The sequence below is a fragment of the Dendronephthya gigantea genome, unplaced genomic scaffold, assembly GCF_004324835.1.
Source record: "Dendronephthya gigantea isolate DGI-Jeju-01 unplaced genomic scaffold, DenGig_1.0 000068F, whole genome shotgun sequence".
Taxonomy (NCBI): domain Eukaryota; kingdom Metazoa; phylum Cnidaria; class Anthozoa; order Malacalcyonacea; family Nephtheidae; genus Dendronephthya; species Dendronephthya gigantea.
Genome location: NW_021163078.1, coordinates 104,539 through 124,906, shown reverse-complemented (window position 1 = coordinate 124,906; position 20,368 = coordinate 104,539). Strand labels below are relative to the sequence as shown.

Sequence of the window (20,368 nt, the reverse complement as noted above, 5' to 3'; positions counted from 1 at the left end):
TCACAATTACAGAATACCAGGAATTATTTGTAAATATGACGTCATAATTACAAATATCAGGAATTATTTGTAGGTGGCTAGCCAATCAGAACGGAGATTGTATATGCAGTGAATAATAATAAATTTTGACTAGCCTATAAATTAAAACGTAGTTAGGGGGATTGTTTACATGAGCCCGGTTACCCGAGATTCAACGACGCATGAGATGATTTTAAGGTATTGAAATGAGAAGATAACACGATCCTCGCAGTTATCTGCTCATTTTAACACCTCAAAATCATCTCACGCTTCGTTGAATCTCGGGTAACCGGACTCATGTAAACAGCTCTTTAGAAGCTAGTTCTATACGACCGGGTTTCTAGAATAAAATTATAAAAAGCTATTATTAGAGCCACATATGACATCTTGCAGTAAAGTTTGTGCCAAAAAGAGATGACTCTTTCCAAATTTCTTTTGTTATAACTCAATTCCGGTAGTTTTCCTTGATGAAAACAATAAAATAAACATTTTTCCAGGCTGGATATTTCAATCATTCCATGCATGCATGTAACAGACGCGCCCATACATAACCAGTCCTGGATTTTGGTGAGTAAACTACACATGTGTCACTAATTTGAGTTGTTTGAAACTAGCTGGTTTCAGAAAATCATCGCATTCCATGCACGCTCTGTAACCTTCTCTGTGATACAAAGAAAATAGACGCGGCGTGAAAAACTGGTTCGCAGTTGTATGACGAGGAAAGGATAAACAACTATCACAGCACTTGATTGAACACAGACTCCAGCAATCACAGCAGCCTAAACCTACTGGGAAACCAGAAACATCATTGATTTCGTGGGTTTTGATTGTGGGTCCCAATCCCCATTCATCGACATTGATCCTGTGATATCTCTCATTCTGGTATTTCCATGACATTTGCGGAACTGTCCAAACCGGGGAACGTTCTATAAGACATTTACGGTCAAAGTTGAATTTTTCTTAGCTAATCACCTACCACTTTCAGAGTAAAGAACTTTAAACTTATACATCCTTGGATATTTCTGATTTTCTACATCCTTGGGATGGACATATTTATTCTTTATGTCAGTCAACACATCTCCTCCGTCCATTGCAGTGAAAGAGCAATCCAATATCTCACGCGCATACTCCATAACCTGTATGATTTCCTTAGCATAGTCATCTTCTGATTCAATATGGGATCCATCCGCGACCAGAATTCTCGGTAATCGCAACTTTAACAGGGGTAAGAGGCCATAGTTTTCAAAATGGCCACCGTCACTTAGATGTAACATAGCTGGTGGTGTTGAACCATGGTGGATGAAATTTAAAAGCGAATTCACAAAACGATAAATGGGCAGGTGTACAAGTAACCAACTGTGTGTTCTGCAATAATATGACAAAACCCCTTCAAATTAATGATTTCAGGAAGGCCTCTGTACAAAGAGGTACAAAATAATAGATAAATATTGGTAAGTATGCTTGCTAAATTAGAGACGAGCGGTTTTGCTGTCGAAAACTAACAGTCGTCGATGATTAAAAAATGACGTCTGTGAAGTTGTAGTCGTCGGGAATTACCCGATTTTCTGAAAGAAAACTCGTCACTTGTCGGCGACTATTTTTGAGTGACAAGCCAAACTTTCACAGTGAGACAGTCATCGACGAGTAATAATTGTCGACAACTATCCTTCACTTTGAAACATTGTGTGCGTTTCTCAGGAAAATTTTAAAATTGAGGAAAAATAAACTAAATATTTCGAGAAAGGTGCATGTAAAATATTTTTTATTGGGTAACGGGAAAAATGTTTGACTTCGTTTTAAATAGACATAGTTGCTGTATCCGATCGAGTCAGAGATAGCTGCCAGTCATGCACGGTTTATATTATTCCGCATTAGAGATAGATGATCGAGAAATAAGGGGCTTTCTTAATTGGTCCCAGAAATAAAAAAAAAGTTAAGAAGGTAAGAGAAAGGTATTCGTTTCGACAAATTCTATTGTTGAAGAGGAGTCTTTATTCATTTGCATCTTTCATGTATATGCGTCTTTGCTAAGTCGTCCAGGCAGATTGAATGTTTTTTAAAAATGTACTTACGGCGAATTATTAAAACAAGCCGATATCAAGATGCAAACCAATACCAGTGACGCAATTATAGCTGTAATTACCACGGTCGAGACCGCAGAAAAGTCAAATGTCCAAAGTACAATTCCTGCAATGCCAATTAATAAAAATATGGCAAAATTTCCAATATATAAGCAAACCTATATTGAAAGAAAAAATCTCAAAGTTATACAATACTCTGCAATTAGTACATGGCATTTTTCAATATAGGCCCTAGTAACTGGAAGATCATGAGCATTTTAAATAATTTTTGATACTAACAGCTACACTATAACTATTACAATTACATGCATGAAGTAACCCTTTGCTATTTCACTACACAATTTCCTGAGCTAACCCAATGCCTGGGTGTAATCACTGATATCCGAGCAGTTATTACCGGCGCTTCGTGCCCGCTCGAGAATAAATTTAACAAGAAAATTAAATTAAATTGCTTTGTAATCTTGTTACCAGTAAAAATGACAGACAAAACTATTGGGATGGAGATTGACAAAAAAATTAAATTTAATTGCTTTGTAATCTTGTTACCAGTAAAAATGACAGACAAAACTATTGGGATGGAGATTGACAAATATCTCGTATTTATTGCAGGGAAAAACTTACCCAATGACATATACCAGCATTTCTTTCATTACCCATGTCATAAACAAGATTTGCAGCCATTTCCATGCCCAGCAAAGTCAAAATATGCGTAAAATTTTGTTCTTCTGCTTCATGCTTTCCAAGATAGGGCGAGAGGGCCGCGGCAGACATTGCCATCGCTGAAGATATTAATTTAATATCACTGGGTTTCAGTTTTCTTTTGAAATCTTTGCCATTCAAACAGCTCGTTCTGAATTTGTCCAGATTTGGATTTTGATTAAGTATAGCTTCCGGTTGCTAATCAATCACAGAAATCCCTTCAAAAAAGAAACTATATATATGGGAATTTACTTCATTTAAATTCATGATATCGGTTTATGATGCCGTAACTACAAGTATTGTACGCATTACCAGAAATTTGCGACATGATAATTTGCATGTATACTAATTTGCATTTAACTTTCAGCATAATGGCCTTCAACTTTTACTATAAAATACATTAGGTAATTATACAAAACTTAAAAATGCCGTTGTCCTAGACCTTGCCCACTGTTTGCCGACCTCTAGATCGGTAGAGCAGCTGTTGAGAAACGTTTTGGTGACAGAATTTTTTAGCTTGGGCATTTTTGCATTCTGCCAAATTTAAAGATATATTGCTCAAAGTTTTGTCCGTGTTCTGTCCACGAACTTTTAAAATCGCTCACATTGATTCGAATATTTCGATTCAGATAGTTGATAAATTGACGTATAATGCACCAAAAAAATTGTTGAAGATATTGTCTTTCGTATTTGTGTATAAACTTTCTTGTACGGCTCGGATTTTTACTGCAATCACTTTAAAAAATATTATCAGTCTTATCTGTAACTTGAATAATACGAAGGCTATACACCCATTTGTTCACAATCATTTGGCCGAACGTAGAAATACCTAAGGTAAGTAATTCGATCATTAAAACGTTGGGAAACGGCTGTTTTATTGATCCAGAGGTCGGCAAACAGTGGGCAAGATCTAGGTCAACGGCATTTTTACATACAACTTCGTGGTTTAAGAAGGATTAAACATCTGCTATATGTTCATGAGTTTCCCACAAGTGTTTTCCACGGGGCTTTCTTTTTAAGAGGGAAGTGAATATTTTGTCTGACCGAAACGGAAAATTCCCCTCTTCATTTCAAGCTTATTCCCCTTCCTAACAATGTAAACTCGATCTTATTTATCTTAGTTCAATCTGAGTAGATAATTGAGTTCGGACAGGTGACGGTACTTGGCTGTAAAACCGTTGTTATATCCCATAACATCTTTTTAGCCAAATAACCGTTGTTAGCTATATCCGAATTACGCGTAGGTAGATTTTTAAAGTTGAAAGTACTTTCATTTTTTAGTTTATACATGTTGATATAAATAAAGAAAGTGTTGGAGAATCCACTTTTTATATTTTAGGAAAAAAGAAATAAATTTATTTGATTAGTTTATCTACGTAGTATTCTTTCGGATTATTGTCCGCCAAATTATTGTGATATTGTGTATAAGGAATTACAGTCAATTACACTCAAGCTCCGTTTACACTACACCAAATTTATTGGCACGGCACGACTAAAATGGGTACCCGTGCTCAATTTTATTAGTGCTCAGACAAAGGTCGGGCACTAATGAGATGGGCATGCACGGGGACCCATTTTAGCCGTGCCATGCCGATAAATCAAGTGTAGTGTAAACAGGGCTTCAATCATCGCAGTCAGTCACTGAAAGCTCTATTAATATTTAGCCGTGTTGACCTTTTAGAAGAATTGACTAGTAAGAAAACTCAACAGATCAATAGCTATACTCACGCACCTAGTGCTGGACGCAGGGTTAAGTAGAATAAATTACACCTTACTAACAATTTTAAAGGTCACTGATTTTCAAAGAATATTATATTTAAACCATGACAAATTAGAGATTTTTTTCTTCCCTACACTAGATCGTTATAATAATATAGTACAATTAAATGCGAAAAATAGTGAACTGAGAGAAAATATCCTACAAGCAAGACAGGCATAAGAATTTTACTAACCTTTTGAGCTCATCGTGAGTAGATTATATTTTCGATCGTAGTTTTTGCGCCAACCGTTTACTACCACATTACTAAGGTACTCTGGTTTCATTACTTTTTTTCCCAAGTCTTGCAATGTTATTTCTCCCCTGCTTTGCTGCTCATTTGGAGCCTCTTCGTCGACTTGCAATGTTATTTCTCCCCTGCTTTGCTGGTCATTTGGAGCCTCTTCGTCGACTTTAGGTGGACACACGCAAGACGCACAAAAACACGATGGACAGTGGCCACCAGGAAAGATGTCATAACAATAACAGCATATTTTGGATTCTGGAGGTTTATAAAACGCTTTCTGCAATCTCCACCTGTAAGAAACACATTTCGCAGGTTTAGAATTTTTCTCATTAAAATCACTAGTTCATATTCATTCTTATAAGACATGCATAGCGAACCTAATGATATTAGATATTCAGACAACACAGCGTATTTTAAAACGTATATAAATTCAAAATGAGAACAAACAATGTGACTTTAGCAGTTTGTTTCTATAATAAGTTATGTGATTCTACTTCGTGATTGGTTATTTTCGCTAAGGAGTCACGTGAGATATGCGCGCGAAGCAAGCTAGATCACTTGCAAGCGAACCGTTGCTAGAAACACAAGCTTAAAAAAGTTTCATTTACACATGGCTGAAACAGATGAGATCGAAAACGAACTGCTTAAAGGCGACGATTTAACGAATACTGATGAGAAAGATTTGACCTTAAATAATGTTCTTCAATCTATCGATGCTCATATGGCCACCTTGGCCAGCAATATGTCACATATGAGTCAAGAAATCCGCAACATAAAACAAGCTCCAACCGCTACTGCCAAACGAGATTCTCGGGCGGTGGAGTCAGCAGAGTCCTCGACTCTGAGCAGCAAGAAAAAGAGGTCGAGTGAACGGCCCAGTGATCGAGAAGGCAGTGATGTTCGGATGCCTTACTCGACGATAATCCTTCAGCGCACGAGCCTGAGTCAGCCCAAACTCAAGATGGCGACGAGGAAGATGCCTTCCTCACAACGTTAGCCTTAGAGTATTCCGGTGACGACAAAACCAGTACACCGGTCTCGACTCAGTTAGCCGATATCGTTAATAAGAGATGGTCGTCAAAATTGCCGGACGAAAAATTCAAAGAGAAAATAGCGAAATATGATCGGCCTGAGAACTGCGAACGACTTCTTGCCCCCAAGGTTAATCCCGAAATCTGGTCTCGCATCTCAAACATTGGCCAACGACAAGATCTTAAACTTGTCGCCATCCAGAAGTCCCTGGTGGCGGTTGGTACAGCTCTCACACAGTCTGCACAATTGCTGATGAATGCCCGCCAAACTGGCGGCATCCGTCGCCCCGACGCCGCGGGTGGCGAAAACAACATCATGAATGAAGTTCTCACACTTCAAGTCGATGCCCTTGCGCTCCTGGGGCACACAAATTATGATCTTTCACTTCGCCGTCGCGAAATGATGAAGCCCATCCTGAATAAGGAGTACGCCTCATTGTGTTCTTCCCAAACATCGGTGACCTCCATGTTGTTTGGCGATGAATTACAAAGCCAACTAAATGCAATTCGAGCATCGAATCGCATTAGCCAAACAGCCACCCAATCCACGGCTGGGCATTTTGGTAGTCACAACAAATCGCATTTTCAGCGCCATTCAAGAAATGATCGTGATAAGTCTTTTTTATCCAAAGGGCCCAACCCGCGTTGGTCAAACAACAGATACCCCAGTCATCAGAAGAAACGCGAAGGGGGCCCCAAATTTCAGAAGAAGTGACTGCCATCGACAAAGATATTATCACAAAGATTTCTAATGTTAAGGTGAGCGATTTTTCATCGGTGTTACCGGTGCTAAAGGAGCTTTTTAACAAGCAAATCAGCCACTTTTGTGGCGGTCGTCTTGCTCTTTTTTGCCATGAGTGGGAAAAAATTACCTCTGATCGAGAGATTTTAGATATAGTGAGAGGCCAACACTTAGAATTCGACACCCTGCCGCTCCAGGATCACGTACGGACACAGTCGAAATGTACGGAAGCTGAACGGGCTGTCATACGAGCGGAGATAGTGAAATTACTTCACAAAAATGTTATCGTTCATGCACAACATGAACCTGGAGAATTTATATCTCCAATTTTTGTACGACCTAAAAAGGATGGTACAAGTAGAATGATTCTGAATTTGTCAGACCTTAACCAGCATATAGAATACCACCATTTTAAAATGGACACACTCATTGATGCTATCAATCTGATGACCCCTAGTTGTTTTATGGCATCAGTCGACCTTAAGGACGCCTATTATTCCGTCCCTGTAGCTAAGCTACATCATAAATATCTAAAATTTGAGTGGGAAGGTTCTTTGTACGAATTCACATGCTTCCCTAATGGGCTTTCTAGTTGCCCACGAAAGTTTACAAAGCTTCTTAAACCAGTGTATTCAGTTTTAAGGAAACTGGGACACATTTCCTCCCCATACATTGACGACTCATATCTGCAGGGTGATGACTATGTCAACTGTTTAGAAAATGTTATAGTCACTGTTCGACTGCTGGTCACACTAGGGTTTGTTATTCACCCTGACAAATCGGTGCTTAAATTATCCCATCACAACGACTATGTTTTTTAGGATTCATTTTGGATTCAACTCTTATGCGAATTTACATGACACCTGAAAAGGTATCTAAGGTCCTCGAGATGTGCTCAAATCTGTTAAAGAACACATCACCTACCATTAGAGAGGTATCCCAAGTCTTGGATATCTAATTTCAACTTTTCCAGGTGTCATGCTTGGGCCACTATATTTTCGACACCTTGACAGAGTGAAATCTCAAGCCCTTAAGGTCTCTAAAGGCAATTTTGATTCCTTGATGACCTTAGATAATGAGGCTAAAGAGGAGCTGACCTGGTGGATCAATTCTGCTCCAGGCAGCTACAATGTTGTTAGCCATGGACTGCCAGATATTGTAATTACTACAGATGCCTCTTCTACCGGTTGGGGTTGCACCCTGGGAGAAACTAGAACAGGGGGGCATTGGATCAATGAAGAGGCACAACATCATATTAACTACCTAGAGTTGCTAGCTGTTTTCTTAGCACTGAAAACCTTTGTAAGTTCCATTAATGGCAAACATGTAAAGGCCATGATCGATAACATGACAGCACTTTCTGATATTAATAATATGGGTACCAGTAAGTCAGGTGTAAGAAATGCACTATGCAAATCTTTGTGGCTCTGGTGCCATACTCATCACATTTGGATTACAGCTGTACACATTCCTGGGGTGGAAAATGTTGAGGCAGACCACCAGTCAAGAATCACTAACACAAGTGCTGAGTGGTCACTTAATAAACAGTTTTTTCAGGATGCAATACTCAGACTTGGGGTGACACCTGACATAGACCTGTTTGCCTCAAGAATTAATTACCAATTAGAACCCTACGTATCTTTCCACCCAGACTCAGGAGCTATAGCTGTCAATGCTTTTCACATGCCATGGGGAAGTTATCAGCCTTATATATCTCCCCCTTTTTGTCTCATTTCTAGAATTTTACAAAAAGTCCAAGAGGAACAATGCACAGTCATTATGGTAATCCCAAGATGGCCAACACAGACATGGTGGCCAAAACTAATGAGTCAATTAATAACCCACCCAATATTATTACCAAAAACAAAGACAACACTGATCCTTCCGAGCAATCACTGGCGTAGCCAGCATCGATAATTGGGGGGGTCCATATTCATATATTCATGTAAACAGACTGTACAGACAATTGATTTGAAAAGAAATTAATCCTGCGTATCACGAATATATGAATATGGACCCCCCCAATTATCGTTCTGGCTACGCCGCTGCGAGCAATCCAGACACAATACATCCACTGTATCCTCATCTGGAGCTAATCATCTGCCTCTTGTCTGGCGATCCCTCAAAGAACAGGGCATTTCAGCAGAAGCTTCCAGCATTATCGTCCAATCCTGGCGACCAGGGACTGTCAAACAATATAGATCTTACCTCCAGAAATGGGAACTTTACTGTAACAAGAGGGAAATTGATCCAATTCACCCTGCTGTATCAGATGGAATAATTTTTTTATCATCCCTGTATGAGTCAGGCCTGGGTTACAGTGCTATCAATACTGCCCGAAGTGCATTGTCCTCTATCCTTTGCCTACCCGGCAATGTCAGTTTTGGTTCCCATCCAATTGCAACTCGGCTCCTTAAGGGTGTATTCGAACAGAGGCCATCACTTCCTAAATATCAAGATACCTGGGATATCTCGGTTGTGCTTAAAGTTCTTGAAAACTGGAAACTTGAAGAGATTTCACTAAAGGATTTGTCCCTCAAACTGTCCATGTTAATTGCAATTACAACAAGCCAGCGACTTCAGACCCTCAAAGCATTATGCATCAACAGGATGAGTTTGAAAACTGACCAGTGCAGTTTTGACATTGATGTTTTACTAAAAACATCCCAACCTGGAAAACACCTAAACAGAGTGGTGGTAGCAGCCTTTCACGATAACAAAAATTTGTGTCCAGTGCGGCATCTGAAATCATATTTGGACAAAACATCAACACTAAGAGGAACTCATACTCAGTTGTTTGTGAGCTTCCGAAAACCATACAACCCTGTCTCAACCGACACCCTTGCAAGGTGGATTAAAACTGTTATGCACAAAGCTGGTATAAACACCGAGAAATATAGTGCACACAGCACTAGAGCAGCTTCCGCCTCAGCAGCGCATGTGAAGCAGATTGACACAAACAAAATCCTGGCTGCCGCAGGTTGGACAAATGAGACAACCTTTAGTAAGTTTTACAACAAAACTATTACAGATGCTACCAAGAACTATGACAACGACCTTCTGTCTGCCATCTTGAGTTAGTTATTAATACATCATGTTTATTGTTTATTTGCAGTTATGTATAGCCCTTTTAGGGGTGCAGTAAATATTAATACTCATTCATATTAAACTTGTTTTCACTGTTGTGAAATTTTCTCCTTGCTTCCTTTTTCCATGGGTCATGACACTTTGAAGTCTCACGTGACTCCTTAGCGAAAATAACCAATCATGAAGTAGAATTGAAAGTTAAACGAGACTTACCTGGAAGTTGAAGTTTGACGTAGATTCTACGAAATATTGGTTATTGAGCTAAGGAGTCAACCTTCCCTCCCTTGTGGTGGGATTTGACCTACACATTTATCACACACAGGTTGTGATTTCATGACCCCTCAGCTTTTAAGTGTGATCTAGCTTGCTTCGCGCGCATATCTCACGTGACTCCTTAGCTCAATAACCAATATTTCGTAGAATCTACGTCAAACTTCAACTTCCAGGTAAGTCTCGTTTAACTTTCAATTATCAATTATAGACTTGTAAATTCTCACACCTGTTATAAATATGAACCAAGCGAAGTGGAAAATCTCCAAGAATCGAAAATACTGCTAATATCACCACAGAGACAATGAAACATATCTCAAATCTCTCTTTTGTATACTGAAATGTGAGAAGTTTTCTCTCATATAAGTGCCAGTACACGACATATGAGTAGGAATAGATAAGAATCACAAGGGAAGAGTACTTGCGCAAAACTGGAACAAAAAACCAGAAGAATGCCGTAATAACGATTATGCCGACTTGAATAACAAGGGGCGAAAATCGTAAGAAATCGTTAATGAACCATGGCAGAAACGTAAAAGCAAAAGTAGCACCACAAATTAACTGACCAAGTTTTAAAACCATCTTACACAAGTTCTTCTTCGCAGAAAGTTTCTTACATAAGTTCTCCCAACAGTATTCAAGCAAATGAAAAACAACAAGCAAGCTAAAAGAGATAGAAAAAAGTAGGTTGCGCTCTAGACAATCCGTGCTATCAGGATTTACACTACAGAGTATACCATCAAGAAATTGACCATACAGATGTTTAATAATCAACGCAATTGGAAAAGCGAAAGAGCCCCAACAAGCAATTGGAGTTATTACAGCAACAAAGAAGAGCAAAGCACATAATATCACGAAGTCCAAGCAGCAGCAGCCCTTGACACATTGAGAATCGAAAAAATAGTTTGCATTTTTCCTCATATTGTCAAAAAATTCGTCCGTCCATCCGTTCGGTTCCCCTTTTCGGTATTTCCACTGGACATAAGCACTTCCAGTGTAACCTCCGCCAGACACGCAGCTTAAATAATCAGGTTCTGCTTTTCTATCAAGAAGCCTGCGCAGAACACCTGAACAAAAAGACGCTGACCGGATTCCACCGCCCGAGAAAGCCACGCCCAGCTCATCATGGTATCGCTGTGTGTTTACCGTGGGTTCTTAAAAAAATGACAATGTAAATTTTGATCACTCGCTGGTTTACCGGCACTCTTGTAACAACGGAAATTACTACTGTATATCTTAATTAAGTATTCAAAATGATATCAGAGTTAGCTAGAGTTAGAAATACCTAAGGTAAGTAATTCGATCATTAAAACGTTGGGAAACGGCTGTTCTATTGACCCAGAGGTCGGCAAACAGTGGGCAAGGTCTAGGGCAACGACATTTTAAGGTTTTGTATATTTACTATATGTATTTAATAGTAAAAGTTGAAGGCCATTATGCTGAAAGTTAAATGCAAATTAGTATAAATGCAAATTATCATGTCGCAAATTTCTGGTAATGCACTCTTGTAACAACGGAAATTACTACTGTATATCTTAATTAAGTATTCAAAATGATATCAGAGTTAGCTAGTTACTAGTGTTAAAAACACCAAAGATATTCTGGCTGGAATACGTTCTTTTTTACCTGAAAAACACCCTAAGGCTTTTATCTGGATATAATTTGCAGATATATAGTAAAAATTGCAATAATTCCAAAAAAAGGAATTCTTTTTTTAAGAGTAAATCCAAGCCAACTGAGTTTTTCCTGGCCAGCTGTATACATTCCAGCCTCTTCAGAAGGTTTGTATAACTTATTACTCCGCCTGCGTATGCGCAGCGGAGTCTTAAAATGCCATGGTCTTTTTTCCTTTTCGTCGTAGTCGTTTTGGGCGACAGAAGTTGGCATTTCTACAGGTAACCCAAACCAACTTCATTTCTGACCGAGAAGCCCTGGGTTACACGGATGAATTATGTACATCAGTTGGCATTTAGGGAGGTTTGGGGGTGATTTTGGGCAATATTTATTTTTCTTTGTGTGATTGTGTCCTTGTGCCTCGTGTTTGAATCGACGTTCTTTCCTCGTGAAAAATATGAATGTCGAATTGAAAGAGTTTTCAGAACCATGTTCAACAACTAAAAAGGTAAGTTGTTAAGATTTAGATTGTATTCATATGCTGTGGCGGTAATAGCATAATAGTATACCCAAGATTTTCTGTTTTATAGTTGATTTAGTGATTCACGTTGACGTAGTGTTTTAATACAAAGTTACAAACTATATTCAAAGTACTGTTTGCTCTCAGAAAATATTATACATACTACAAATTTAGCGATCCTGCATGTTTAAGAATTCGATATTTCTATTTACTAGAGTCTATTTTAAAGCCTGTTTTATCCCGAACCAAAGTAATTTTAGAATTTTTAAGTTGCCAAGCTCTGTCGTATTTCAGATTACACCATGACATTCTTTTATCACAAATATTAAATTTCTTTACTATCTTGATGATTACACTGCAAAAACTGCCCAGGTAACACAAGATTGCATGGGAAAACTCTAAAGTATTAAATTACCACTATAAAAAATCGATACATGGTGGAAGACTTTGCCCAGAAGCGTGGCATATAAATATGAGTAATCATGCTCTGAATAGGGACGACAGTACCCATTTGCCAGAGAAATATGCATCTTATTGGCAGGTGACATCATCCCTTGGGTATCTAAGAAGCTTTGATTCCAGCTTTAGATCACCCCTGATGAAGACAGTAGACTGGACTGTCGAAACATTAGGTCCTGATTACAATTTGACCAGGTTTTGTAATCATTTATATAAACCAGAGTAGCGAGCGATAATATTGAATTTGATTTGCCAAACATATAACACCCTATTTTTGTTCTCATTTCCAGGTTTTGGTGCCCTTGAGTGTGAATTCCATGAATGCACATTTGAATACCAAGTCACATTTGAATGCCAACTTAACTTTGAATGCCAACTTACCTTTGAATGCCAACAATGAAGTTATAATGAATAAAGTTATATTAATTAATGAAGTTACATCAGTAAACAATGTTAAGCAACTGAATGAAGTTACATCATTAAATAAAGTTACACCAATGAATAAAGATGCATCAATGAATAATTTCATATTAATGAATACAAAATGTATAACAAAAAATCCCAAAAGTATGAATGACAACAGTACGACATCCAACAGTAAAAAAAGCAAAAGTGTACATGATACTAACAGTTTTCAAACCTGTACCAATAGTGTTACACCGATTCAATTACATTGTTTTAGATCTCGTTATGTGAAATTTATTTCTGATAAAAAAGCTAAAAGGGTAGGTCGTCGTGAACGAGAACCAAGCAGAATTCCAGTTAAGAGACTCTGCCGCCTATTCACAAAGAGTAGAAAGTTGAGGAAAGCTGTTCGAAAAGTAATAAAGAGAACTATACCTGCATCATCCCATATTCATTGCTACACAAGTCAAAAGCATTCAGTCATGAACGTCAGAGAGTTTCAAGTAACAATTGTTTCTATCAATACATTAAAACAAGACTAATACATTGTAAGAATTCAGAAATAACAAAACCTCGACCAAGGCACTACAAAAAAGTTAAGAAAAATAGACAGCAAAATTACAACATATTCAATTTTGGTAAAACACAAAAGCCTATTACCGGTATACATAAGGATTTGAACCACAGTTACCGAGTGAATTTTTGCAAGCTCACCCTTTGTGGCGACATTGAAGTAAACCCTGGTCCTAATTTTAATAACCCTGAAAGAACTATATATGCTCCTTATAGTCAAGGTAATGTTGAAATATTTGGTCAAAATGCTGGCCGTCAGTGTGTAGCTATGAGTTTATGCTCTCTGATATACTTGAATCGCAACAATTCAATATGTGATTCGACAGACTTAGTTAACATTATGAATCTCGGTGATCAGTTATATTCTTCACTGTCAAGATTATCAAGACAAACGTACTTACTACTTGAAGAACTGCCTACAATGGTAACTGTTGAAGATACTGATCACTCACTTGAGTTGAGTCAAAGTTATTCTGGTAACCTTCATTCACCTATCATGGCTGAAAGTGTCCCATTTGTCATGCCTCTAGATTCTGCTTTAGAACAATTACAGCGAGAAACATTCAGTTCATTTCTTTTAACTATCGAGTACAACACTGTATCTATCTTTATTGATCCCAATGCTTTACTAAAGGTATTCGATTCCCATGCTAGAGATTCTTTTGGTATGCCTCATCCACACGGGACATGCGTCCTATTAGAATTTGACTCCATTAGAAATTTGACAGAGTATTTGAAAGTTATTTACAGGCCAGGTGCTTTATTTGAAATAAAAGGTGTGAAAATTGTAAATGATACAATCGATGACTTTTCACAAATTGTGAATACTAATGATGTTAGTCCAAACACTAACACAAATTTATGTTGCTCAACATCAAAACTAACAGTTCTGGATGACACAATGAATGATAACTGTGATTTGAAAAAAATGCAAAGTCAATATATCCTCCTTTACGCTATTTGTTTCTCTACTGTGAAGACCCGTAATTATTGGAATGATGAAACGCGAAACGCCATTGTTGAACATGCTATAGAATCGTTCCAAGTAGCCCTTAATGAAAATCTGTTGTCGTCAACTCATTTTCCTGAAAGCATACAAATATGTGGTTCAACAATTGACATAACTTATACAGCTAGACCTGAAGGAACGTTGTGTTATGCTTCTGTATCCAGCAAGATAGCTTTGGAAAAAGTAATCTTGGCAAACACCAATAGCAATATAGGATTTTTAATTTGTTTGGGAGACGATTATTTAGCTTGTATAATTCAGAAAAAAATGCATGTTAAGAAGCACAGACAGATGACAAAGTATGTTTTACTTGTTCCAAATGAAATTCCTCAACTAAATCTTTCGAAAGAACTTTCCGACTCCCGTTGTGTTGTTGAAGGGTTATGCGAATATCTTAATCTCAAAGAACCTGACCTTCAGAAAACTGAATATATTCTTCAATTTTTGTCAAGTCCACAACCACTAACAAAGTCAGAAAAGCAAAGAGTGCTACGAAAACATATTTCCAATAAACAAAAGGAAAAAGTACGTGAAAAAAGAAAAGAATTATAGCTCTATGAGCCCTGTCAAAAGAAAGCTCTTCTAGATAGTTTAGAACTTAAATACAAGGAAATGGACCCTATAAAAAAACAAGCACTAAATGAAACTAAGACACGTAAATACAAGGAAATGGACCCTATAAAAAAACAAGCACTAAATGAAACTAAGACACGTAAATACAAGGAAATGGACCCTATTGAAAAGCAAGCACTAAATGAAACTAAGACGCGTAAATACAAGGAAATGGACCCACAAAAAAAGCAAGCACTAAATGAGACTAAGACACGTAAATACAAGGAAATGGACCCTGTCGAAAAGCAAGGACTTCTTGAAAATCTAAAACTTAAGTACAAGGAAATGAACCCTGTAAAAAAGCAGTCTCTTTGTGAGAATGATGTACATAGATACAAGTCTATGGATCCTTTGGACAAAAAGATTTTACTTGAAAAACGAGCAATGAATTATCAATCAATGGGTGCAACTGAAAAAGAAGCTTATCGTGAGAAATGTAGAACAAACGCGAAACGTAGGTATCATCAAACGAATTCACCTCAAAATGCAAAGAAACAACATGATTTGCACTATTATATATCTATGTTTCATACGAGAATAAAGGAAGGTCCTTATTATGTGTGTTCAGTTTGTAACCGTCTGTTGTATAGAAAGTCAGTTAAATTGTTAGAAAGGAAAAAATACGATTCTGTTCCAAACTCTGTATTCACCATCGTAACTTCGTTTGACGGCAAAGAATATATTTGCATAACTTGTCACTCAAAGATAATTAAGGGACGAATTCCCTGTCAGGCAGTTTACAATGATATGTTTGTTGATGAAATTCCAGTAGAACTTGCACTTCTAGAAAAACTGGAACAAATTCTAATTGCGCAAAGAATTGTGTTTGAAAAGATAATTGTAATGCCAAAAGGGCAACAGAAAAAAGTTTCGGGAGCAATTTGTAATGTACCAGTTGACTGTGATCAGACATGTAATGTTTTACCACGACCACCTGAAATGTCTGGTATAATAATGCTCAAGCTTAAACGCAAACTTGAATTTAGAGGTCATGTATATTTTCAAGCAGTTCGTCCCCAACAAGTTCTAAATGCATTGAATTGGCTAAAACAAAATAACCCATTGTATTACAATATTAGAACTGATATGAATAATATCAGTGCAAATCTTCAAAACTTAGAACAAGATGATACTTTAGCAGAAACGTCAGAATCAGCAGATACGTCTTCTGTAATATTACAACCAAATGAAACTGACAATATGGAAGAAAATGATGATCCACTAAATAAATATCGACGAGCAACAAATGAATCATGTTTACAGTCAGTACTACCAGACTATCCTGTTACTATACAACAAAGTGGTTCACTGGGTAATGAAATATATGATATTGCTCCTGGAGAAAATAGACACCCTGTATCAATAATGACCGACAAGAAATCAGAACAACTTGCATTCCCGGTATTATTTCCAAAAGGACGCTTTGGGTATATGGAAGAGAGAAAGATTAAATTATCTCCTGTGAAGTACTTCAATGCGCGTCTTCTGCATTACAGTGGGAGATTTGCTACAAATTCAGAATATCTATTCTTTGCACAATTTGTAACTGAACAAAAGAAAGTCGCTGATAGCATTAACATTGCTTTAAAAAAGATCCAAGGCCAGCCTGTGACTGCATCCCAGATAAAGTCAGATGTTAACAAATTGAAAAGCCTAGTTTGTCAAGATCAAGCATACTTATTTTTGAGGCAAATTCCTGGTACACCACCCTACTGGCAAAAGTTTATGTATGAAGTAGTCGCAATGGTAAAACAACTTGGTATCCCAACATGGTTTATGACGTTATCATGTGCTGACCTGAGATGGCCTGAGTTGTTTCAAATAGTTGCTAGAACACAAGGAAAAGATATAACTGAAGAAGAAGTTGAGGCTTTATCGTATGTGGAAAGGTGTGAAATGTTAAATGCTAATCCTGTTGTTGTTGCAAAACACTTTCAACACCGAGTAGAAACATTTTTTAGTGAAGTCCTTCTTAGTCATTGTAACCCAATAGGCAAAATAACTTACTATGCTCTTCGAATTGAGTTTCAAATGAGAGGATCTCCCCACTTACATGCATTAGTATGGACTTCTGATTGTCCAAAACTTACTTCTGAGAGCAAGGATGCCTATGTAGCATTTATTGATGAACATGTGCAAGCTAACCTTCCTAATAAACAAGATGAACTAGAGTTGCACGAGTTAGTCAAAACGTATCAAAAACATAACCATTCAAAAACCTGCAGAAAGTACAAAAACGTTCATTGTCGTTTTAATTTTGGACAGTTCTTCACCAAACGAACAATTATAGCTGAGCCTCTTGATGAGAATATGGATGAGGAAGCCAAGTGCACTATACTTAATAGACGAAAAGAAATCCTAACATTAGTCAAAAACAAAATTGATGAAGTCTTGAATCCATCGTCAAAAGAAAACTATATTGCAACTGCTACCGAAAAAGATATATTAGATTCAATTGGTATAGCTGAAGGTGAATATTATTGGGCTCTCTCGATTTCACCAGATTCTGATTTCGACTTACATCTTAAACGACCAGTAGATAGTTGTTTTATTAACAATTATTTTGTCGCTGGGATTAAGGGATTTGCGGCAAATGTCGACCTACAACCAGTTTTTAATCATTACAAATGCATAACATATGTATGCTCATATTTTACAAAGGATGAAACTGAATGTTCTCAGGCTATACTTAACGCTGCAAAGGAAGCTAAATCATCTAACATGAACATCAGAGACGGTTTAAAAAAAATTGGTGCTGCTTTTCTTTCTACAAGAGAGGTTAGTTCACAAGAATGTGTATATAGATGTATGCCTGAACTGTGGTTGAGAAAAATATTCCCAAAGACTGTTTTTGTCGGTACAGATTTACCAGAGAAAAGAGTCCGAATGACTAAAACTCCAAGTGAGCTTGATGAACTTGATGACGAGAGCACAGATATTTACAAATCCAACATAATTGAGCGTTATAGCCTAAGACCAAAAGGAATTCCTGTTGTTGATAGATTATGTTTAGCACAATTTGCTGCATTCTATTATAAGGATTATAGGACAGAGAATGTTGAAACGAAGGATTCTCAACCTGATGTTTTAAATGATGACTTGCTTGAATCACATCACTCGAAGGAAGATACAGAACAATCTCTTCCACCCAAAATTAAATTAATGAACAGAAATGAAACTATGAGGTGTAGGAAGGTTCAAGCTATTATAAGATATCATACACCAAATAAAAGAAAAGAACCAGAGTTATATTTCCATCATTTGCTTATGCTGTATTTTCCTTGGAGAAGCGAAACAGAGCTCCTAAGTTCCGATCAAACATATACATCCAAATTTTATGAACCTGACGTTCAAGCTATTGTGGAAAAAAAAAAGTTTTGTTTGAACCTGATGCTGATGCTATAACTGATGCACTAGAAGCAATGAGAAATAATCCTGACAAAACAATCCATTCCTATGATACCATAAATGATCAGGAAAATTCAGATCTCCAAGACGAACTACCAAATGATACAAATCCTAACGAGTCATTGAATGAACAACGACCTGATCATCTTCACCTTACACAATCAAATCAGTCTTCTGCTACAATTACTTACCACAATCAACCATCAGAAATTTCCGATGATCAACTGCGCCAATCAGTTAGATCCTTGAATGCAGAACAAAGGTGTGCATATGATATAGTTCTGTCTTGGTGCAGAAAACTAATAAAAAACATGAACAGTTTAAAACCTGTTGAAATAAAACCTATATACCTCTTCCTTACTGGAGGTGGTGGCGCTGGCAAAAGTCACTTGATCAAAACAATATACCATACGGCAGTTAAAACGTTTAGACATCCTCCGTTTAACCCTGAATTACCAACGGTTCTATTAATGGCACCTACAGGTGTTGCAGCTATAAATATTGATGGAACAACCTTAAATACAGGACTTGCTATTCCTAAAGAAACAGGTGATAACCTTTCGGCAATGTCTGACCAGAGAAAAACACAGTATAGACTCTCTTTAAAAGACGTAAAACTTATAATTATAGACGAAATTTCTATGGTTGGAAACACAACTTTGTTACACACTCACCAACGATTAAAGGAAATCTTTGGTTGCTCATCTACCAAGTTATTTGCACAAATTAGTATTATATCTGTAGGTGATCTGTATCAGTTACCTCCAATAAAAAAGAGACCAGTTTTTGATGATTACAAAATTGAAGCACACAATCTCTGTCATCCATGGAGGGTTTTTAAAATGGTCGAACTTACAGAAATCATGAGGCAAAAAAACGATAAGGCATTTACTGAGCTTCTCAATAGAGTAAGAACAGCTTCTCATACTGAGGATGATATTAAAGTTATTCAACCAAGAAGAGTTTCGCCATCTGATCCCAACTATCCATCAGATGCACTTCATATTTGGGCTGAAAATTCTCCTGTTAATGAACACAACCAAATGAAACTGGAAGCCATTCAAACACCGCTATATGTACTTAAAGCAAAAGATCAGTATCCACCAAATGTTAGTAAACAAGATATTGATAAAGTTTTATCAAGAGGACGATCTGAAACATGTGGTCTTGATGCCGAAATTCAAATTAAGGAAGGCGCCAGAATAATGCTTACTACAAATATCAATATACAAGATCGACTTATCAATGGGCAAATGGGAACTGTAGTAAAAATTGATGCTAACATTAATAATGTACCAACGGTTGTATATGTAAAATTTGATGACGAGAAAGCTGGAAAAACAACAATAAATACAAGTACCAATCCTTTTGCTAGAGAAAATCACGTTGTACCAATTCAGCCTGTTCTTGCAAAGATTAAAGTTAGACCAGGTAAAGCATCTTCACCTGAAATTCAGAGAATACAATTTCCCATAGCACTCTCTTGGGCTTGTACTGTCCATAAAGTGCAGGGACTTACTCTTGAAAATGTTGTTGTCAGTTTGGACTTAAAGAAGCAAAGATCTTTCAACTATGGACAAATTTATGTAGCGTTAAGCCGTGCAACATCCTTACAAGGTTTACACATACTCGGAGAAATACAAAGTAAACATATCAAGGCAAATCCCAAAGTACATGAAGAATACGAAAGACTTCGAAACTCCAGTTCATGTTTAAACGCACCAATAGAAAAAGATTGCTGCAATAATTCAGTTCTGACAATATCACTGTTGAACATCAGATCTCTGAGAAAGCACAGTAAAGATATCAGGTCACATTCTCAGTTGTTCAATTCTGA

At 37.3% G+C, this 20,368-nt stretch overlaps 3 protein-coding genes across 3 annotated transcripts; 1 reads left to right on the top strand and 2 right to left on the bottom strand.

The window, feature by feature from the left end:
- Positions 1-886: 886 nt before the first annotated feature.
- LOC114531051 lies at positions 887-2,978 on the bottom strand (the record flags this gene model as incomplete). Its single annotated transcript, XM_028552694.1, has 3 exons — positions 887-1,383; positions 2,091-2,257; positions 2,721-2,978. Coding segments are annotated over 3 exons (822 nt in total), but the record flags the coding sequence as incomplete, so codon positions are not given.
- Positions 2,919-10,513, bottom strand: LOC114531050. The gene is made up of 4 exons (XM_028552693.1): positions 10,161-10,513; positions 4,942-5,091; positions 4,751-4,878; positions 2,919-3,016 (listed from the first exon to the last, which is right to left on the bottom strand). The coding sequence occupies exons 1-4, from the start codon at positions 10,511-10,513 to the stop codon at positions 2,997-2,999; spliced, it is 651 nt and encodes a 216-aa protein (XP_028408494.1). The 3' UTR covers positions 2,919-2,996.
- Positions 10,514-15,123: 4,610 nt separating this feature from the next.
- Positions 15,124-19,302, top strand: LOC114531049. The gene is made up of 3 exons (XM_028552692.1): positions 15,124-18,395; positions 18,479-19,175; positions 19,276-19,302. Exons 1-3 carry the CDS (start codon positions 15,124-15,126, stop codon positions 19,300-19,302), a joined length of 3,996 nt encoding a protein of 1,331 aa, XP_028408493.1.
- The last annotated feature ends 1,066 nt before the right edge of the window (positions 19,303-20,368 follow it).